This window comes from Pleurodeles waltl, chromosome 6, assembly GCF_031143425.1.
Source record: "Pleurodeles waltl isolate 20211129_DDA chromosome 6, aPleWal1.hap1.20221129, whole genome shotgun sequence".
Lineage (NCBI taxonomy): Eukaryota > Metazoa > Chordata > Amphibia > Caudata > Salamandridae > Pleurodeles > Pleurodeles waltl.
In genome coordinates, this window is record NC_090445.1 from 415,793,924 (window position 1) to 415,817,737 (window position 23,814).

Consider the following 23,814-nt stretch of genomic DNA (forward strand, 5'->3'; position numbering starts at 1 on the left):
CTATTGCTTACTGCTTCCTCCAACGCCAGTATGTATATCTGCAGAAAGGAGGTAAAATAAGAAAATTGCCAAGAGTTGGGATCGAAATTGCAAGTATTCAAACCCTACTATGGTAGTAGCTCTGGCATAATCAAAGAGGCTATTATCAGAGCTCTCACGTAGATATTGCTGTCACTGCACTGCATGGCATCAAAGGGATAAGAAGATATATTTTTTTTTTTTTACACGACTAATAGATTTAAGAAGCAACCTGCCCAATTGACGATTAGAAATGTAAATAAATTCCACATCCCTGGGGATGGCAATTTAAACACAGTATAACACAGTATTGTCAAATGTATGACTCTTCTAGAGACAGTTTAGAAGGCAGTATGGACTGAAACCCTCGACTCCCAGCTCACACCATATACATGCTTTACTTCCCCTACTGCCACCTAAACCTCCATTCTCCCCCAGCCAGACTCCTCTGCTGGCATCAGTACAGCCTCTTGGTACACTACCAGCCGTAACACACCTGTCCTTTTGGGTCCTTGGGAAATTGTTTGGTAGTACCCGGGTGTTGAGATGATGTGGTGTTTGCATGTTGTGGTGTTTAGTTATGATTTTATGTTTTATAATTGTGTTGTACTGCTATGTTGTGGTATCCGGTCTTGTTTTTATATTGGAGTGTACCATTTTGTGGCGGTCTTTTTAGTTGTGTGTATTATTTTGTGTTATGAGTTGCTGTAGAATTATATTTAAGTGTTAAGAGTTTCTGTACTGTTAACCTGGTTTAGGATTAATGTTGCTATTTTTGGTCTGGGTCAGTGCTTAGTACTTTAACTCCTATGTTACCAAAAGTCGTCAGGGACATAGTGCACTAAGTTTACAAATACGTGGACATAAACTGACCAATCTGTAGATTGGAATAAACCTTTGAGTTATTGGGTTTTATATTTCTACTTTTTGTACAATAAAACACCCAAACATGTATATATAAAATTGTAATTCTCTCAGCATCCGGGAAAAGGTTATATGGATGAGCCTGTATGTTAATAATTGCTATTGTTTCAACCCTGCCTCCGCTTTCTGTCTTTATATATTGTGCTGGAAAATGTCTATCGTGCTTACTATACTACTGTATGGGGTGTGGAAGTACTTGCCTTCACGGGCACTGCACTACATTGTGTGGGGTGTGTTGTTGAAAGGATGTTGCCTGTTTTGTTCGTTTGTGGGAGGTAATTTCATATTGGGCCTGACACCATTGAGGTATGGTTATCTTTTCGGGGGACTCGGCACTTAGGAGTGTGATGGGTGAAGAATTGTCTTGCGCTATGCACGCAGGTTATGGTTTTAAGTAAGCTACCAGCTTTGATCAGCTCTGCAGGTCCCTTTATGGTATCTCCTGGATTTTTCATATTTTACCTAGTAGTGAGGTTCAGAGCTCGTCAAATGTACTCTATATATTCATATGTGGTAAGCTTCAGTTAAGGCGAAAATTAAAATTGGAGGGAGGAAGGCTTAAATATTGGTTATAAGCGCAGAATGAAAAAAATGGCAATCAAAATTACCTTAATCTTTTCTTTGCCTTCATGTGTTAATGGCAGAAATGAATTTCGAGTGAGTGACTCAAAGTGTGTTGGCGAATGTGATTCGTTAACTAAGTTGATTGATATGTGAATTTAGATAGTACTTGAGCTACTGCTCCTTTGTACGTGTACGCCGTGGTATTTCTTGCAAATGTTTGACATTGAGGTTTTGATTCATATATTTTGTTATGCTCATGGCATGTGTTCCTGTGTTATTAAATACTCAATTAAAATCCTTTTATATGCCAAAGCAGCCAGCTTAGCTTCTCTTAAAGGCAAATGCCTGCAGTGATGATGTGCCAAAATCTGTCTGCCCTATTAGAAATAACTCCCATCATTTCCCAAGCACTAGTAGCTGGACATTACCCTCGAAGTGTGAAACTTGTCACAGTCAGGATTTCAAAAAGGAAATCCTAGAGAAACTTGGTGATTCAAGCTATCAGCTAACACTGGATAGAAAAATGAGGACTATGTTAATATTGAGTGGACTGAGTACTGTGAGAAGTGAGTGCAAGACACATTCCTCAGGTGCGGTTACTCATTTATTCTACTTTATCTTCTTTCTGCTTACTGCTTGCTATGTAATCGGAATTGGCAGTTTCGTTTCAACCACTGCTACATTTTGCAGTGACAAAATAAATAGTCTGTTATAAAAAAATAAAAAAAGATCGGGAAGGTATCAGGGACATGGACCTTTTTGAATAAAAAAAAAAACTAATTTATACTAATTACATAGCATGTTTGGGTGGACGGATTTAATAATTTGAAAAGTTATATACGATGTGCTTTAACATCCCTATATTTACAATCTCTAGGCACCTGGCTGTGTACTCTCAGCCTTTTTTAATTTACATTGCACTGATACGCTTTTAACATTTTTTTTTTTGTGTGTTTTTAAATGTATACAAATGTTCAAATGATCAAATGAATGATAACATCCACACCGGCTTCACTCATATTGCTACAAACTCATCGCTTCATATGTAGAAGATTGGCAAGAAAATAAACACCTAGATGCACTCTATTGTGGCCAGTGGTGTGCTGTGAAAACAGCACCTAGAAACATAGTATCCACTCTGTACAAACACTCACACTGAAGGAATTGCAGAAAGTGCATACTTGTGTATTAGGTAGGCTGTGGATATAGTGCCACAGGTATTTCCAGGGCAAATGCATTTACCTAGGTAATGCCTAAAGATATAAGAGACATTGCGATCGCACAAACTACAACATCGAACAGTACCTCCTGGCACATATATCTGTGCCATGTTTATAACTTATACAGATTTTCGTGCTGCAGTTGCCCAAATTTCTTGAGGTTCATCTCGAAACAACCTCAGATTTATTGGCAGAGCAAAAAATACAGAATGCCTCTCCTTCAAATCCGATACCAAGAGCCAAGTAAAGGGAAGTGAACTGTTGCTGCGTTAAACAAGGACTGGTGTGTGTGTGTGTAATAATGCTTTCCTACTAATTCTTCTCATACCAAAGAGAGCCATCAAGCTGAAGCAGTTGTCATTGGTGGTTTATAGATCCAGTTTATTTACCAAAGCTCGTGGGACTACAGAGCAGACTAGGTTTACTCTCCAGTGCATAGGACATGATCACTCAGAATTTAACGCTGTTGCCTTCTAATTTCCTTCTGTATGCCAGAGCATGTACGGCTTGATTTTTGACATGGTCGGTTTAATATTTCAGGTACAGTGATTTTGCTTTTAGTGCGTCTGAATATGGGTTGACCCCTTTAAGTGTAAAACTGCAAATAACTACAATTACAGAATACAGAGAACAATCCTTTTCAAACTTTTTTTCACTGTTCTGGAAATTAAGAACTCTCCTAAAGGGCTTGGACGTGTCTTTTCTCCAGTCAGTAAAACAGTTCCCTCTTAACACTGTTGAAAGCATCACACCGACAGTTTGAATCCCTCCCTAAATCTAATTAAGCCTTTGTGTCATGAAAAATAGCTATACTGGTTAGCTACCATTCCGAGAGTGAAATATAGGCCTTGTTCTCAGTCCTATACTGTTTTCCACAGGAGCAAAAGATGGCAACAGCAAATTGTCACTTAACATGTTCTGTATTGTATTCTGAAGAACATTGATCAAAAAGCACTAAATGTGGTGTTATCGTGAGGAACCCACTGTACTAAAGAAAGAGTAACTTCCACAGCCTTTTTTTTTTTTTTTTTTTCTTCTTCTTCTTCCAGAAAGGTCCGGTTACTGAAATCTTAATAGCGGTCAGTTTGAGCTCAGTCCATATATATTGCACACATTATTGTAATTTAAATAAAAAATATAAAATGCAGAGCTGCCTTTATTGTTTTGCTCTCCGAACAGTGTTTTTCTGCTTTTGAGGTTGTAGGTGAGCCTGCATTTATTTCATAAAACAATTGTACTATTTTGTTTTCCCCTCAAAATCTGTTTTATTGTATTTTTATAATACAATACAATGTAATCCAAAAACAAAGGAAGGGCACAGCATATATCAATGTAATTGCAAGACTGAGCACTGCAAGAAGATTCAGAAAAATAACACAGGTGGGGTATAACCGCAAGGTCGTCATGATTAACAGGTGGCATATACAGCGATACTCAGGGTTCATGAATGTTGTTCGAGTTTGCTGGTTACAAGGAGGAGAAAACGAGGAAATGTCTATAGCATCTTCTATTTAGGGGAATATTTAGCTAATGCAGTTGTTTTGACATAAACGCTTAGCAAATGTTCGCAAAAGGGGACCGGGGGGAGAGGGGGCGGTATGGATTTTGCATTAGTACGCTTTGGAGAAAGAGGAAGTTTGCCCAGTTTTGGAACCAGGAGTGGGATTAGGGGAAAAAAGGGAGGAGCGGGCTAACTTGGAATGCAAGTCCGTAGCCCGGGGTGTTGGTGTAATAGAAACAGTGGAAAAATGAGGTAAGTAGTCGAGAGGTCGGCCCACCTGGGCAGCGAGGATGTTCCTTTTTAATTTTGTAACAGCTGGGGTAACAATTTTATTAAACGTTTAAAAGATCATTGATTCAAAAATGTAGTTTGGGTAGAACACTGTACCATACCATTTATGGCATTCTCAGCGCATTGTTTCTACATCATATGTGCTGTCTACTTCAAAATCTAATTGATGTTCTGTAAGGGGCACTTAACGTAAATTATTCCGAATTAAGTGGCAGTGGTGACTAGTGGCACCATTTAGTCTTCTTGGCAATCCTCATTGTGAGGACGCCAACGCCTTTCCCAAGGTCTCCGAGATTATTGAATGTATCCGTGTAGTGGCACCAGTGCTCTCAACGGGGTGGTCATTTCCTGCCTTCTATATCATCCATCAGTAGTTTCACTGATAAGGAATTAAAATCAGACAGATACACGAGGCCTTTTAACGTTGGTGTAAAGGCCGTGTCTAAGCTGTAAATAATTGAAGTATTAACTCATACACATGTCTCAATTTCCTGGGAAGTCCTCAACACGTTCATATCGGCCCTAAAGCCTCCTAATTTAGGCACACGTACAGCATTCCACCCTGCTGAAGCTGGGCAAGAAGTATACTTTACCAAACCATGTACTCTTAGCTGTGCCATTAGTGTCCTGCAAGAGCCTGCTTATTGATCGTGAATATTGGTGAAGATGCCATGATAAAGTCATCTTACTAACTTAAAATCCTATTTATTCTTCATACAAATCTTCATTGATTTCATCACGAAGTGATACGCTTCCCAAGAAAATGAGGATTGTGGACATTGACAGTTTAAGAGCTTAGGATCCTTAGCCTTTACCTGAGTTTCAAAAGGAACGGAGTCAACTTTAAAGTGGTGCATTCTGGGATTGCAGTAGCAAGCTGAGGCAGTAAAGGAAATTGTAGTGTTCGATGGCATCTGTCGCTGTAGATACACATGGTATGCATGAGCTCGCCATCTGGTGTTGGGTCGGAGTGTTACAAGTTGTTTTTCTTCGAAGAAGTGTTTTCGAGTCACGGGACCGAGTGACTCCTCCTTCTGTGCTCATTGCCCATGGGCGTCGACTCCATCTTCGATTGTTTTCTTTCCGCCATCGGGTTCGGACGTGTTCCTGTCGCTCCGAGTTTCGGAACGGAAAGATAGCTGAAACCAGAAGATTTTCGACGGTATCGTTGCGATCCGGTTCGAGATAGACACATACGACGACGCGTTGAACATCGAAGCGCTTCGGTGCCCTTCGGGGTAGATTTCGGCACCCCGTCGGGGCCTAGTCGGCCCGACCGCGTGGAGAACAACGCCGATGGAACGGACCCCGTTTCGATTCTGCCCCGAATGCCACAACAAATATCCTTATACGGACCTACACTCGGTCTGTAACCTGTGCCTGTCACCCGAGCACAGCGAAGAATCCTGTGAGGCCTGTCGGGCGTTCCGGTCCCGAAAAACTCTGCGCGACCGTCGAGCGAGAAGACTGCAGATGGCGTCCACGCCAAAGGAGCGTCGACAGTTCGAGACAGAAGAGGAACAGGAGGAATCCTTTTCCATCCAGGATTCAGACTCCGACGAGCTACACTCTACAAAAACTGTGAGTAAGACGTCGAGATCAGAACTTAAAAAAGGAAAGAAGGCCCAGGGGACGCCACTGCCAACCGGCCATGGCTCCACCCAAATTCTCGGTGACCAACAATCGGCACCGAAAAAGGCCCATTCAGTGTCGAGATCGTCCGACTTCGGTCGAGACACCGGCACGCAGCCTCCTCGGGACCGAGAGAGTGCTAAACAGAAGCATCGACACCGAGAGTTCGGTGTCGACACGGATCGACGCCGAGACAGTGGCGCCGAAGACCATAGAGGCCAAGAATTTTCGGCACAGAAAAAGAGGAAGGTTACCTCGGAGCCGAAAAAACAATCAACAGGGTTTTCGGAGCCGAAAAAAGCGACATCAGACCCTGTTTCAGGCTCCTATACTGAAGAGCATTCTATGTCTTCACAAATGAAGAAACATAGATTTGAACAAGAACTGCAATCCACTGACGTGGATCACACGCAAAAGCGTATCTTTATCCAGCAGGGGACTGGGAAGATCAGTACCCTTCCACCTGTCAAACGAAAGAGAACGCTTCAGTTTACTCCTCAGCAACAAACAGCACAAAAGGTAACACCTCCTCCCTCGCCTCCACCTGTAACTCCGGCTTCGCCAACTTACACCCCATCACATTCGCCAGCTCACACCGCCATGAGCCACGATGACCAAGATCAGGATGCGTGGGACTTGTACGACGCACCAGTGTCTGATAACAGCCCAGACACATACCCAACTAGGCCATCACCACCGGAAGACAGCACAGCCTACTCACAAGTGGTGGCTAGAGCAGCACTATTCCATAATGTGGAACTACACTCGGAACAAGTAGAGGATGATTTTTTATTTAACACCCTCTCTTCAACCCACAGCTCCTACCAAAGCCTGCCGATGCTCCCAGGCATGCTACGCCATGCAAAGGACATTTTCAAGGAGCCAGTTAAAAGTAGGGCAGTGACGCCTAGGGTGGACAAAAAGTATAAGGCGCCTCCTACGGACCCTGTATTCATCACCTCTCAGCTGCCACCAGATTCTGTGGTGGTAGGGGCTGCCAGAAAACGGGCAAATTCACACACTTCTGGGGATGCACCTCCCCCAGATAAAGAAAGCAGGAAGTTCGATGCAGCCGGGAAGAGGGTTGCTGTCCAAGCAGCAAACCAGTGGCGCATCGCAAATTCACAAGCGCTGCTAGCGCGATACGACAGAGCCCACTGGGATGAGATGCAGCATCTCATTGAACATCTCCCAAAAGATCTGCAAAAAAGAGCAAAACAGGTTGTTGAGGAGGGTCAAAACATTTCCAACAATCAAATACGCTCCTCCATGGATGCAGCAGACACGGCCGCAAGGACCATTAATACGTCGGTTACCATCCGTAGGCACGCATGGCTCAGAACGTCTGGATTCAAGCCAGAAATTCAGCAGGCAGTGCTTAACATGCCAGTAAACGAGAAACTTCTGTTCGGTCCGGAGGTCGACACAGCCATAGAAAAGCTCAAGAAGGACACTGACACTGCCAAGGCCATGGGCGCACTCTACTCCCCGCAGAGCAGAGGATCTTATAACACCTTCCGCAAAACACCTTTTAGAGGAGGGTTTCGGGGTCAGGCCACACAAGCTAGCACCTCACAGTCCGCACCGCCCACCTACCAGGGACAGTACAGGGGAGGTTTTCGGGGCCAGTATAGAGGGGGGCAATTCCCTAGGAATAGAGGAAGATTTCAAAGCCCCAAAACCACTACCAACAAGCAGTGACTCACACGTCACTCACTCCTCCCACACAACACCAGTGGGGGGGAGGATACGTCAATATTACGAAGCATGGGACAAAATAACTACAGACACATGGGTCCTAGCAATTATCCAACATGGTTATTGCATAGAATTCATGCAATTCCCTCCAGACATACCACCAAAATCACAAAATTTATCAAAATACCATTCACAGCTTCTAGAGATAGAAGTTCAAGCACTACTGCAAAAAAATGCAATAGAATTAGTACCAAGCACACAAATAAACACAGGAGTTTATTCACTGTACTTCTTGATACCAAAAAAGGACGAAACACTGAGACCAATTCTAGACCTCAGGGTAGTAAACACATTCATCAAATCAGACCACTTTCACATGGTCACACTACAAGAAGTGTTACCATTGCTCAAAAAACACGACTACATGACAACCCTAGACCTCAAGGACGCATATTTCCATATACCAATACATCAATCACACAGGAAATATCTAAGGTTTGTATTCAAAGGAATACATTACCAATTCAAAGTATTGCCTTTTGGTTTAACAACCGCTCCAAGAGTATTCACAAAATGCCTAGCAGTAGTCGCTGCACACATCAGAAGGCAGCAAAACATGTGTTCCCGTATCTAGACGACTGGCTAATCAAAACCAGTTCGCTCACACAATGCTCAAACCACACAAATCAAGTCATACAGACCCTCTACAAACTAGGGTTCACCGTCAACTTTGCAAAATCAAACATTCTGCCAAGCAAAGTACAGCAATATCTAGGAGCCATAATAGACACGACAAAAGGAGTAGCAACGCCAACTCCACAAAGGATCCACAATTTCAACAGGGTCATTCAACACATGTCTCCAAACAAAACAATACAAGCAAGAACAATACTACAGCTCCTAGGCATGATGTCCTCATGCATAGCCATTGTCCCAAACGCAAGACTGCACATGAGGCCCTTTCAACAGTGCCTAGCCTCACAGTGGTCTCAAGCACAGGGTCACCTTCTAGATCTGGTGTTGCTAGACCGCCAAACTTACCTCTCGCTTCTATGGTGGAACAGTATAAATTTAAACATAGGGCGGCCTTTCCAAGACCCAGTGCCACAGTACGTAATAACAACAGATGCTTCCATGACAGGGTGGGGAGCACATCTCAATCAACACAACATAAGAGGACAATGGAACATACATCAAACAAAACTGCATATAAATCATCTAGAATTATTAGCAGTTTTTCAAGCACTAAAAGCTTTCCAACCAATCATAACCCACAAATACATCCTTGTCAAAACAGACAACATGACAACGATGTATTATCTAAACAAACAAGGAGGAACACATTCAACGCAGTTAAGCTTGTTAGCTCAAAAAATATGGAAGTGGGCAATCCACCATCAAATTGGTCTACTAGCACAGTTTATTCCGGGGATCCAGAATCAGCTGGCAGACAATCTCTCTCGAGATCACCAGCAAGTACACGAATGGGAAATCCACCCACAGATTCTGAACACCTACTTCACACTCTGGGGAACACCACAAATAGACTTATTTGCAACAAAAGAGAACGCAAAATGCCAAAACTTCGCGTCCAGATACCCACACAAGCAATCCCAAGGCAATGCCCTATGGATGAACTGGTCAGGAATATTTGCTTACGCTTTTCCTCCTCTCCCTCTCCTTCCTTACCTAGTAAACAAATTGAGTCAAAACAAACTCAAACTCATTTTAATAGCACCAACGTGGGCAAGACAACCCTGGTACACAACACTGCTAGATCTGTCTGTAGTACCACACATCAAACTGCCCAACAAACCAGATCTGTTAACGCAACACAACCAACAGATCAGACACCCAGACCCAGCATCGCTGAATCTAGCAATCTGGCTCCTGAAATCCTAGAATTCGGACACTTACAACTTAGCCAAGAGTGTATGGAAGTCATAAAGCAGGCCAGAAGGCCATCCACTAGACACTGCTACGCAAGTAAGTGGAAAAGATTTGTTTGGTACTGCCATCATAATCAGATACAACCACTAGACGCAACTCCAAAACATATAGTAAATTACTTGCTCCATTTACAAAAAGCAAAGCTAGCCTTCTCTTCTATTAAAATACACCTTGCAGCAATATCTGCATACCTGCAAACTACATATTCAACTTCCTTGTATAGGATACCAGTTATCAAAGCATTCATAGAAGGGCTTAAAAGAATTATACCACCAAGAACACCACCTGTTCCTTCATGGAACCTAAACGTGGTTCTAACAAGACTCATGGGCCCACCTTTCGAACCCATGCACTCTTGCGGAATACAATTCCTAACCTGGAAAGTTGCCTTTCTCATCGCCATTACATCTCTAAGAAGAGTAAGTGAAATTCAAGCGTTCACAACACAAGAGCCTTTTATACAAATACATAAAAATAAGGTCGTCCTACGACCTAATCCAAAATTTTTACCCAAAGTTATTTCACCATTCCATCTAAATCAAACGGTAGAACTACCAGTTTTTTTTCCCACAGCCAGATTCTGTGGCTGAAAGAGCACTACATACATTAGATGTCAAAAGAGCATTAATGTACTACATTGACAGAACATAAAACATCAGAAAAACTAAACAGCTATTTATTGCATTCCAAAAACCTCATGCAGGTAACCCAATATCAAAACAAGGTATAGCCAAATGGATAGTTAAATGCATCCAAATCTGCTACCTTAAAGCAAAAAGACAACTGCCCATTACTCCCAGGGCACATTCAACAAGGAAAAAAGGTGCTTCAATGGCCTTTTTAGGAAACATCCCAATGCAGGAAATATGTAAGGCAGCCACTTGGTCTACGCCTCACACATTCACCAAACACTACTGTATAGATGTGCTATCCGCACAACAAGCTACAGTAGGTCAAGCTGTATTAAGAACTCTATTTCAGACAACTTCTACTCCTACAGGCTAAACCACCGCTTATGGGGAACTAACTGCTTACTAGTCTATGCATACCATGTGTATCTACAGCGACAGATGCCATCGAACTGAAAATGTCACTTACCCAGTGTACATCTGTTCGTGGCATCAGTCGCTGAGATTCACATGGACCCACCCACCTCCCCGGAAGCCTGTAGCAGTTCAGAAGTTACCTTCAATTTTGTACATTTGTATATATATTATTTAATCCTTTAATAGGTACATACTTACATTTTTCATTGCGCGGGCACTATTACTATAGTACAACTCCTACCTCACCCTCTGCGGGGAAAACAATCGAAGATGGAGTCGACGCCCATGCGCAATGAGCACAGAAGGAGGAGTCACTCGGTCCCGTGACTCGAAAACACTTCTTCGAAGAAAAACAACTTGTAACACTCCGACCCAACACCAGATGGCGAGCTCATGCATACCATGTGAATCTCAGCGACTGATGCCACGAACAGATGTACACTGGGTAAGTGACATTTTCATTTCTGTTTGAGAAGCCATGCTGCCCCTCAGCATAGTTGCTTATTTTTATTTAAAGGCAGAAATAAATGTGATTTAGGTCTTCATTTGACACCTTAAAAATGCCACAAAGAGATAGACGTACTTAAGAGCAGTTTGTCTTGGGCAAGGGGGTTCTGGGATCATAACTATAGGCTATGATATCAGTGCTAATGATGTCTTTGAACAGTTGTACGATGGGTAACTAGGCCTGCAAGTAAGTAACATTTCCTTTTTCTTAGTGTGTTATTGAGGTAGGTTGGTGTTTCCCGTTGTATGTCCATTCGTACCTGCTGGAGGCTTAGTGCTGCATTGTTCATGTCTACAACTCTGTAGCCTTATAAAAATGTTTGACATAGATAGAATGTAGGTCTCCCAGAACAATACAGACCAGGTAGAAAGTTGACACTTTGCCAGTGTTTACGTTGGTTTGGCAAATACTTTTCATCCACTCGTCTGTTGTCAAATAGTCCTTGAACTCGTTGTTGATACTCTGGTTGTGTTCCATCAGGGTCAACAGCAGATCACTGTCCAGGGCCAACAAGTGGCACAGACTGCAGAAGGGCAGACCATTGTATACCAGCCAGTCAATGCTGATGGCACCATCCTACAGCAAGGTACTGCAGAGATGGGCAGGGGACACTGTTATAGTTTGACATTTTGTAAACGGGGTTCTGTACTAAACTTGTCTAGACGTATTGGTGGTATGTTCTTTTCAAAAGCCAATTTAGGCCGAAAGTTGACTGGAACAGACACAGAATTAATGCTATTACCCCTGTTCTTTGTGTATTTCTCTTTTGTTTTGTTACTTAAAGTTACAGTCCCTGTTACAGGCATGATCACCATACCAGCATCCAGCTTAGCGGGAGCACAGATTGTTCAAGCTGGAGGCAACACCAATACCACCACCAGTGGGCAAGGCACGGTTACTGTCACACTTCCTGTCTCTGGCAACATGGTGAATTCTGGTGGCATGGTGATGGTAAGTATTTTATGTAGCACGAGTACATGGGGTGTCTCAACCCAGTGTAACAGATTTGAAGACTGCAAGTCACTTAAATTACATTGCAACTGGTGTTAGCGTTTAAACAGCACCTTTTAAACATTTTTTTGCATTTTGTGGCTTTTTGACTTCCAGTGTGTCCTAAAGGATTACTGGAAGGATGAATCATTCCTTTACTGTAACACCTCTGCTATGCTTTCTGTCGTGGTACTTGGTAAACATTGGAGTGAGCGATCTACTGAACTGGACGATACTGATTGCCAAAGCTTTATGTACTCAGAAGCATTTTGTACCTTTTCTTTAATAATAACCTATAGTTGTCTTCAGTCTGCTTCTAGAAACAGAACTTTCCTCGTCGTCCAGTGCTTTAGTATTTTTCTGTGCATTTGAACAGTGGCACTCACTGATTAGAACATATGTCCTCTTGTGTCATAGATGGTACCTGGAGCTGGTTCTGTGCCAGCCATACAGAGGATCCCTCTTCCAGGGGCAGAGCTGCTGGAGGAGGAGCCACTTTATGTGAATGCAAAACAGTATCACCGGATACTAAAGAGGAGGCAAGCCCGTGCCAAGCTCGAGGCGGAAGGCAAGATTCCGAAAGAAAGAAGGGTAAGATTTGCATGCAGAGATGAAATGCACAGTGCAGGGTCTTTTGAGGTAACATGGGTAATTAGTAAAACTACAACTTGCCTGAGGTGTGTAGGGAGTGAGGTCTACCGATCATTTTTCTTACTGATGGAAAGATTTGTGCTGCTTGTAGTATGCATTTTTATTTTTACTGCTTATTGCACTGACTGAGATTTCACTCTTCTATGTTTCCTGTCAAGTATCCATATTTCTGTGTTGAGCCAGTCTTGTATTTGGCTTCTGCACTGTTTTGGCTGTGGTGTCGCATACCATGTCTCTCCTCTACTCCTTATGTTTTGCCTATTGTTCTGTGACTTTGCCTCTGGTGTTGAATCGTGACTTGAAGTAAGGTCATCAAGGATTTGGAGGTGAGGTTCTACATATCAGAGCGCACTCCCATTTGGGTGCCTATTCCTGTTCCATATCCCAGTCTTTAGGCTCTCGTCCTCGGGTACGTCTTTAGAAGTCCAAGGACAAATCTCAGTGCAAAAACAATATGTCTTTTCTAGAGCCCTCCCCAACGCTCCTGCTCCAGGGAGAGGTCATTCAGTCTGCACTCTAAACGTAAAGGCCAACTTCGTGCCAGTTGTCCAACTCTTTGACACCATTCCACAGCTGGAGCCGGTGCAGCCAGTCTTATTTTTTTCGTTTTTTGGGGGGTGGAGATGGGGTCCTACCTCAGCACTGACCGACCCACTTAGGCTTCCACTCTGAAGGTTATCAAGGTTTAGTTTACTTTAATGTATTTGTAGAGCGCATGGCTACCTGGGGGCCTCCCGGCGCTAATACGGTTCCTAACAGACCAACGAAGGGGTTAAACTCTAAATAAGGTGTATTCACCCAGTGTGCCTTTCCTTTGGATCTTGTCACCACCTCTGAGAACTTTCATTGTCAAGCTTTCCTGCTCTATAGTTTTCACCTCATGGTTCCTTGGGAGGAATGCTTTGCCTTCCATAGGACTCTATCCGCTTTACATGTTCCACCTCGGTCACTGCTTCCACCGTATTTTGAAAGCTGTCATGAGGGGACAGGGCTCGTTCTGATTGCCCAGGAGTGGGCTTCGTGGATCTGGTACTCCCATCTGCTGAGCCTGTTTGCCTCAAAGGCAATCTTTTCTGGACATTGGGCAATGCCCAGGTGGGCACCTGATGTGAAGGACCGGTGGGAGTTTTCTTAGGTCGATCAGCTGTGTGCTATGCTCTTTGTGGTGGATTCTCTAGCTAACAGTCGATTCCTCACCGACGTGCCTTCCTCATTCTTCAAAATGGTTTTCTGTGGGTTAATAAGGTTCTACGTTAGATTTGCATACTATCATGGTTCCCAATCTGTTACTACCGTTTTATATATATGGGTGCAGAATGCATGTTTGTAAACAGATGTCAGCGTGCTTTTGTGATGCCTATATACTGATGTTGCTGCCATGGAATCTGATAGTCTCACCTAGTGGTACGTGGGAGCACTTGCTAAGAAAAGAGTGTTCGATGGCATATGTTGCTGCAGATACACATGTTTGGCACAGTCCGCTGCCTGGTGTTGGGCTCGGAGTATTACAAGTTGTTTTTCTTCGAAGAAGTCTTTTTGGTCACGGGACCGAAGGACTCCTCCCTCCTCGGCTCCATTGCGCATGGGCGTCAACTCCATCTTAGATTGTTTTTTTCCGCTGTCGGGTTCGGACGTATTCCTTTTCGCTCCGTGTTTCGGTTCGGAAAGTTAGTCAGAATCTCGGAAGAAAGCGTCGGTATTGTTCCGTTCGGTATCGGGATAGTTAGGTACATCGACACCGATCATCGGAAGACTTTGGGGTAGTTTCGATCCCCCATCGGGGCCTGGTCGGCCCGACCGCGTGCGACATCGAAGCCGATGGAACGGACCCCGTTTCGTTTCTGCCCAAAATGTCACAGTAAGTATCCTTATACAGATCAGCACTTGGTCTGTAACTTGTGCTTGTCCCCCGAGCACAAGGAGGATACCTGTGAAGCCTGTCGAGCCTTCCGGTCCAGAAAAACACTCCGGGACCGAAGAGCCAGGCGTCAACAAATGGCGTCCACGTCGACAAAACAACGTTTCGACGAGGAAGAGGAAACATTCTCGGTTCCGGAATCAGAATCCGGAGACTCCGACGTCGAACAACAGCAACAAACTGTGAGTAAGACGTCGAAAAGTAAATCCATCGACAAACCGAAAGCCCAGGGGACGCCACTGCCAACAGGCCATGGCTCGACCCATAAAACTGGCGACCCGTCAAAGGCGCCGAAAAAGGGCACGCCCATAGCGAAGACACCCGACTCCGGTCGAGGGACCGCCATGGAGCAACCTCGGAGCCGAGAAAGCGGCTCCGAGAGACAAAAACAAGATACCGGCACCGAAAAACATCGGCACCGAGAATCCATGCCGAAAGGAACAAAAATTCTGTCGGTGCCGAAACCAAAAAAAGATTCTCTCTCGGCGCCGAAAAATACCACACCTTCATCCTACTCAGAGGAACAAGGAATAAGTGGCCAAATGCACAGATTTGGACAAGAGCTCCAAAGTGTAGAATCGGACTACACACAAAAGAGACTGTACATCCAGCACGACACAGGGAAGATATCAACCCTTCCCCCAATCATGAGGAAAAGAAGGATCGGACTTCCAAAGGATGACGCACAACCACAAGCCAAAGTGGTTAAAACAGTCACGCCTCCGCCCTCTCCACCACAGGCATCGCCGGCACAAACACCGCCACAAATGCACTCACCAGCGCAAACTAACATAAGTCATGACGATCAGGATCAAGACGCTTGGGACCTGTATGACACCCCAGTGCCGGACAATGATCCCGAGTCATACCCCACAAAGCCGTCACCGCCAGAGGAAAGTACCTCATACTCGCAACTGGTGGCTAGGGCAGCAGAATTCCACAATGTCCAACTGCATTCCGATCCTATAGAGGATGATTTTTTATTTAACACCCTCTCGGCTACACACAGCCAATATCAATGTCTCCCAATGCTACCAGGGATGTTACGGCACGCAAAACAAATTTTTGAAGAGCCCGTAAAATCAAGAGCCATCACCCCAAGGGTGGATAAGAAATACAAACCACCACCCACAGACCCAGTGTTTATTACTTCGCAGTTACCACCTGACTCCGTGGTAGTAGGGGCAGCTCGCAAGAGAGCAAATTCACATACATCTGGCGACGCCCCACCTCCGGACAAAGAAAGCCGAAAATTTGATGCGGCAGGGAAAAGAGTAGCGTCACAGGCAGCCAACCAGTGGCGCATCGCAAATTCACAAGCGCTGCTGGCCAGATATGACCGCGCACACTGGGACGAGATGCAACTTCTCGTAGACCATCTTCCCCAGGAATACCAAAAAAGGGCGCAGCAAATAGTGGAAGAGGGACAAACGATCTCAAACAATCAAATCCGCTCTTCACTAGACGCAGCCGATACTGCAGCAAGAACAGTCAACACTGCTGTCACCATAAGGAGACACGCTTGGCTACGCACTTCAGGCTTCAAACCTGAAATCCAGCAGGCTGTCCTTAATATGCCCTTCAACGAGAAACAACTTTTTGGCTCTGAAGTGGATACAGCCATTGAAAAACTTAAAAAGGACACAGACACGGCCAAGGCCATGGGCGCACTCTACTCCCCGCAGAGCAGAGGCTCTTTCAGAAAAACTCCATTTAGAGGGGGGTTTCGTGGCCAACCCACAGACACCACCAGCCAACAAACAAGAACCACACCATATCAGGGTTCCTTCCAAAGGGGAGGTTTCAGGGGATATCGGGGGGGGTCAATTCCCAAGGAGTAGGGGAAGATTCCAGACTCCAAAAACACCTCCACCTAAACAGTGACTTTCAAGTCACGCAACCCCTTCACTCAACACCAGTGGGGGGAAGACTAAGCCAATTCTACCAAACTTGGCAACAGATTACAACAGACAATTGGGTATTAGCAATAATCCAACATGGCTATTGCATAGAATTCCACAACTTCCCACCAAACATCCCCCCCAAAACACGCAAAATGTCACCACAACATTTAGAACTTTTAGGACTAGAAGTTCAAGCACTACTGCAAAAGGATGCAATAGAGTTAGTACCAGTACAACAAAAAAACACAGGAGTTTACTCCCTGTACTTTCTAATTCCAAAAAAAGACAAAACATTAAGACCAATATTAGATCTCAGGACACTAAACACCTACATCATATCGGACCATTTTCACATGGTCACACTACAAGACATCATTCCACTGCTCAAGCAGCAAGATTACATGACCACATTAGACCTAAAGGATGCGTACTTTCATATACCAATACACCCTTCTCACAGAAAGTACCTACGGTTCGTATTCAAAGGAATACATTACCAATTCAAGGTGTTGCCATTCGGAATAACAACTGCACCAAGAGTGTTCACAAAATGTCTAGCAGTAGTAGCAGCACACATCAGGAGACAACAGATACATGTGTTCCCTTACCTAGACGATTGGCTAATCAAGACCAACACAGTAAAAAAATGCGCAAACGACACCACATTTGTCATACAAACCCTTCACAAACTGGGGTTTTCCATCAACTATACAAAATCACACCTAGAACCGTGTCAAACACAACAATATCTAGGAGCAACCATCAACACATCAAAAGGAATTGCCACTCCAAGTCCACAAAGAGTGCAGGCATTCCACAAGGTAATAAGTGCTATGTTTCCAAACCAAAAGATACAAGCAAAACATGTGCTAAAACTTCTAGGCATGATGTCATCATGCATAGCCATTGTCCCAAACGCAAGACTACACATGCGACCCTTACAACAGTGTCTAGCATCACAATGGTCTCAGGCACAGGGTCAACTTCAAAATCTGGTGTTGGTAGACCGCCAAACATACCTCTCGCTTCTATGGTGGAACAGCAAAAATTTAAACAAAGGGCGGACATTTCAGGACCCAGTGCCTCAATACGTTATAACAACAGATGCTTCCATGACAGGGTGGGGAGCACACCTCAATCACCACAGCATTCAAGGACAATGGGATATACACGAAACAAAATTTCATATCAATTACCTAGAACTGTTAGCAGTATTTCTAGCGTTAAAAGCCTTCCAACCCATAATAACACACAAATACATTCTTGTCAAAACAGACAACATGACAACAATGTATTATTTAAACAAACAAGGAGGAACACACTCAACACAATTGTGCCTCCTAACACAAAAAATTTGGCAGTGGGCGATTCACAACAACATTCGCCTAATAGCACAATTTATTCCAGGAATACAAAACCAACTAGCAGACAACCTTTCGCGAGACCACCAACAAGTCCACGAATGGGAAATTCACCCCCAAGTTCTGAACAAGTACTTTCAAATTTGGGGAACACCCCAGATAGATTTGTTCGCAACAAAAGAAAACTCAAAATGCCAAAACTTCGCATCCAGGTACCCACACCGCGAATCACAAGGCAATGCTCTATGGATGAGTTGGTCAGGGATATTTGCGTACGCTTTTCCCCCTCTCCCTCTCCTTCCATATCTAGTAAACAAGTTGAGTCAAAACCAACTCAAACTCATACTGATAGCACCCACATGGGCAAGACAACCTTGGTATACAACTCTACTAGACCTTTCACTAGTACCGCATGTCAAACTACCCAACAGGCCAGATCTGTTAACACAACACAAACAACAGATCAGGCATCCAAACCCAGCATCATTGAATCTGGCAATTTGGCTCCTGAAATCCTAGAATTCGGACACTTAGACCTCACACAAGAATGCATGGAGGTCATAAAACAAGCTAGAAAACCTTCCACTAGACACTGCTATGCATCTAAGTGGAAAATATTTGTTTACTACTGCCATGCCAATCAAATACAACCATTACATGCCTCTACTAAAGACATAGTAGGATACTTACTACATTTGCAAAAAGCAAATCTCGCTTTTTCATCTATAAAAATACACCTCGCAGCAATATCTGCTTACCTACAAACTACTCATTCATCGTCTCTATTTAGAATACCAGTTATTAAAGCATTCATGGAAGGGCTAAAAAGGATTATACCACCAAGAACACCACCAGTTCCTTCATGGAATCTTAACATCGTCTTAACAAGACTCATGGGTCCACCTTTCGAACCCATGCATTCCTGTGAAATGCAATATCTAACCTGGAAGGTCGCATTTCTCATTGCAATCACATCCCTCAGAAGAGTAAGTGAAATACAGGCATTTACCATACAAGAACCATTTATTCAAATACACAACAATAAAATAGTTCTAAGAACAAATCCAAAATTTCTGCCAAAAGTCATCTCACCATTCCATTTAAATCAAACAGTAGAATTGCCAGTGTTCTTCCCACACCCAAATTCTGTGGCTGAAAGGGCACTACATACATTAGACATCAAAAGAGCACTAATGTATTACATTGACAGAACAAAGCTAATCAGGAAAACAAAACAACTGTTCATAGCTTTTCAAAAACCACACATAGGAAATCCAATCTCTAAACAAGGCATTGCTAGATGGATAGTCAGATGCATTCAAACATGCTATCTTAAAGCCAAAAGAGAATTGCCTATTACACCAAAGGCACACTCAACCAGAAAGAAAGGTGCTACAATGGCCTTTCTAGGAAACATTCCTGTGAGCGAAATATGTAAGGCTGCAACCTGGTCTACGCCTCATACGTTTACTAAACACTACTGTGTAGACGTACTAAATGCACAACAAGCTACAGTGGGCCAAGCTGTACTAAGAACATTATTCCAAACTACTTCAACTCCTACAGGCTAAACCACCGCTTTTAGGGGAGGTAACTGCTTTATAGTCTATGCCAAACATGTGTATCTGCAGCAACATATGCCATCGAACTGAAAATGTCACTTACCCAGTGTACATCTGTTCGTGGCATTAGTCGCTGCAGATTCACATGTACCCTCCCACCTCCCCGGGAAGCCTGTAGCCGTTTAGAAGTAGATCATAAACCTTAAACATCTGAACATTTGTAAATAATTATTAGAAACTCTTAACGTACATACATATTCACTCCATTGCATGGGCACTATTTATACCAAACAACTCCATCCTCACCCTCTGCGGGGAAAACAATCTAAGATGGAGTCGACGCCCATGCGCAATGGAGCCGAGGAGGGAGGAGTCCTTCGGTCCCGTGACCAAAAAGACTTCTTCGAAGAAAAACAACTTGTAATACTCCGAGCCCAACACCAGGCAGCGGACTGTGCCAAACATGTGAATCTGCAGCGACTAATGCCACGAACAGATGTACACTGGGTAAGTGACATTTTCATTCTGGAGCCAGTGAGTCATCTGAGGGAGCTCAAAAGGTAAGAAATATGCTGTTAGAGTATCCACCTGAAAGAATGACCTAAGGATGGTCATTGGTTATTCTTTCCTTTCCCTGGCTGACACTGTTGGTTTTGCATTATGAGTCTGCTTTGTGGTCACTTCTGTGCATTATTTATTTGCTATTTCTGCCTCTAAACTTTTGGTTTCTGATTTTCTTTTCCCCCCACAGAAATACCTTCATGAGTCACGCCATCGCCATGCAATGGCCAGGAAACGAGGAGATGGTGGCCGCTTCTTCTCACCCAAGGAAAAAGATGGCTCAGATATGCATGTAATAACAAATTCTTAAATTTGAAATTTATTTAGGCAAATGGGAAATCTCAGATTAATCAGTTTGTAGGAGTCTGGTCATAAACCATATGGCTGGTTTGCTTTATGATCAATTTGGGGCCAGTTCTGGGTAGAACATGGTTTGATCTGCCACCAGTATTTCTGTTCTAAGGCGATCTCTACTGTATCAGTTCTTGTCATAGCAGCACTGTCTCGGTCGAGCACACGTGTGAACATGACACAATAGGTTCGCGAGAATAAAGCCTTGAACGAGACCTAGCAAACTGTTTAGCACTTAATTGCTTTGTTAAACAATTCACCATTAAGTCCCTCCATCCCCCACTTTTGGAGCGTATGCAGATTATTTAAGTGCACATTAGATCGCCCAGTAATTAGTTTTAAGAAGCATATTAATGGGGGCTGGTTTTACTCTTTTTCACATTAAAAATGGCTAGCCTCTTGACACGTATGTTAATGATTTCTCATTTTGTGAGGTGCACATTCCTTAGCCTTTTGTTTTTCATGGACAGCTTGAAGTGTCGCAGGAGTGTTTTCTGACGGTGGGAGGGTGCAGGGAGCAGATGGCCACCTGGAGTACAGGTATACTGAACCACAGGAGAGGTATAGGGACAGACTGGGCACATGCTGTGCAGGTACTCAACTACGGTGGGTGAAGGGATGGGTATTGAAGCACAGTATATCTGCACTTTTGGTGTAGGGAGTGGGTGCACTGTTGGTGTTAGAAGTGGGGTTTATATGTATTCTGGCCAATGGATCAGTGCCAGATGGGCACCTGATGTATAGCCGTTAGATGCGGTTGCGTGGGGAAGGATTGACAATACTCCTTGAGCACTGATTTTTCACCAATTGAATTGGGCTATGGGGCGGCTGGTGGCGTACAAGGATTCTACAATATGAGACCTGTGCAAAAATGTATTTCAGTTTAAGATGGCCGAGAGAAGAAACAACTGGGCTCAAGGGTGATGGTTTTCTGCTCTTGGGAGGTAATTGATTTCTTTTTTTAAGGCCAGGCAGTGTTTCTGTTGTGTGTTTGACATGTCTATTGCAGCCGTTGGTACTTTATTTTATATCTTTGTTCCTGTCTGTAGGATTCACACGGAAGTGATGATGGAATGACAACGATGATCCGAGTATCTTAACCTCTCCGATCATAAGACTGATAGAGGATCAATCTCTACGCCTGACAGTGATCATTGTCCTACTTTAAACAGCTTCCCTAGTTTTGTGCAGATGGAAAAAGGCATATCATGTTGTCTCTCCAACACATAGGCAACTGTTTGCCGTTTGGATTTTCTGTGGAGATGTGGTTGGCTTTTTAAAAAGGAGTGGGCACTGATTTCCCAGAAGCCTTCTGCAAATGGCCATGATGTGGTGGAAAGCATTTACTTACGTTAAGGCTCAGTGCTTGCCCCTTCTATCTCACAGAGCACTGTTTGACTTCTTAAGATTCCAGAACAGCTCCAAATTAGAGCATTCTCTCAGCTTGAAGCCATCTGACTTATCCAGCTGTACACCACAGGAAAGCTCCCAACATGGATGACTATAATGTTTCACATCTTGTCGGCCGCAACAGGAAACAGGAAAAGATCCTGCCTCGTTAGCCACGGGGTGTATTTCAGGCACTTCTCTGGAATCTCATTTACCTTCCTGACTTTCCTTCTGTTATCCCCCTCATGCACTGTTTCTGGGGTATCCATAGGCCATCTGGACAATTGGTGGTCCACATCGCTTTTAGGTTTGCGTGCTTGTCTGAGAGAACTGCCAACCATGGTGTTCTTGGTCATTCTTCTAATTTTCCAGGACCTTATTTTCATGCAGTGGTGCTGTATACAGATCTAAATTTGTGCTGCATCTGTATTGCTCTGACCCAGGATTGAAACTGTAGCTTGTAATTTGTGGGAATGAAAAAGGTAAGTTGTGGCGGAGGTGTTGTGTATTGGCTATTAATTACTGGATGAAAACGTAGTTTAATGTTTTGCAGTAGGGAAAATGTTTTTTTGAAGGGTAATAGCCATTCCTACAGAAGCTTCAGTCTTTGGGATGCCCAGCACTAAAATCTTTTCAGCTCTTGGTTTCCAGAATATTTGTCTACTTTGCCTCTCTTTGTAGGAGAGATTGTTCAGGTAGAGACATTGGGCCAATGCTGATCATTGCATTACCATTAATCTTTGGGAGGGAGGGGGAAATGCTGTTCCTGGGATATTTTCTGTTTGCGGCAGGCTGTTACTTGCTGAATGTGAAAGTTGTAAAAAGTTTTGTGTGAGGTTTAACAATGGAATACAGAAGATGTTAGATGGAGGTGACACTACAGGGTGGCCACGGAACTAGCCCATTGCACCAATAAAACCAAGACCGTTGCAAGGTTCGTCGCATATCTATTTACTGAATTAAGAGGAACCTAAAGGAGTTTGTGAGGGAGGCAGGATGGCATTACCATTTGAGACAAGAGTGTTCATAGAACTTCCTGTATGGCATTAAACCAGGACCTTTGCAAGGCTAGTCTCATATCTGTTGGTTTACTGAAGTGAAAGGGATCCAAGAGAAGGAATGGGGGTTGTACAAGGTACTACAGTTTGATTTGCAAAAACATTTGTATATAGTTTTTTTAATAAGGTATTTTTCATGCAGTTAGCTGTATCTTTAAGTACTGTGTACACCACCAGCTAATGTTAATAAACCAACTGTTTCTAACCTTGTGTTTTCTTGATTCACTGTCTGTGATATTGTCATCTCCAGCCCTCCCATCGTATTATCCAGAGAATCGTTATGTATCAAGGGAACGGATCCTAGTAGAAGTGGATATTTTTTTTTAGCTGTTGCCTAGAGACCGCTTTTATTTGAATGCTGTAAAAGATATATTTTGTACAATACTAATATGTAAAGTAGGCTTTGAGTTAGCTTAATTTTTGTTGTTTTTCTTCTCAGTCGCATTTGCTTACATCTTATTTGATGGCTTTCCTTCACAATGTGCTTGACTACACCGTTAGTCCGTATTACTACAACTTTTTACTATCTTTTTGATTGACTTGCGTTGGGCATAACATAAAAGCAATTTCAAGCCTTCAAAGAGGATCCTGCTGACCTCACCGGCCCAGAAAATCTGTTAGGCACTGAGGAGGAAGAAGGCCCACCCGTCCTTCCAGCCGCTATAATAGCAATCGCCTACCTCACTCGCCTCCGTGAGTTGCAGGCTTTAACTATAG

The 23,814-nt window shown here is 43.6% G+C and overlaps 1 protein-coding gene across 20 annotated transcripts in view; it reads left to right on the forward strand.

Moving 5' to 3' along the window:
• The window catches only part of NFYA (nuclear transcription factor Y subunit alpha), a 46,662-nt gene extending 23,360 nt beyond the window's left edge, over window positions 1-23,302 (forward strand). For 8 of the 20 annotated variants that reach the window (XM_069238379.1, XM_069238375.1, XM_069238389.1 and 5 more), the window contains 6 exons: window positions 11,833-11,938; window positions 12,137-12,303; window positions 12,760-12,933; window positions 20,490-20,591; window positions 21,121-21,190; window positions 21,700-21,854. In XM_069238379.1, the coding sequence (XP_069094480.1) occupies window positions 11,833-11,938; window positions 12,137-12,303; window positions 12,760-12,933; window positions 20,490-20,591; window positions 21,121-21,190; window positions 21,700-21,716 (636 nt within the window). In that variant the 3' untranslated portion in view covers window positions 21,717-21,854. Of the gene's footprint in view, window positions 1-11,832; window positions 11,939-12,136; window positions 12,304-12,759; window positions 12,934-20,489; window positions 20,592-21,120; window positions 21,191-21,699 lie in introns of all 20 variants that reach the window. The other 12 variants (XM_069238383.1, XM_069238382.1, XM_069238391.1 and 9 more) reach the window with 3 other exon arrangements.
• The last annotated feature ends 512 nt before the right edge of the window (window positions 23,303-23,814 follow it).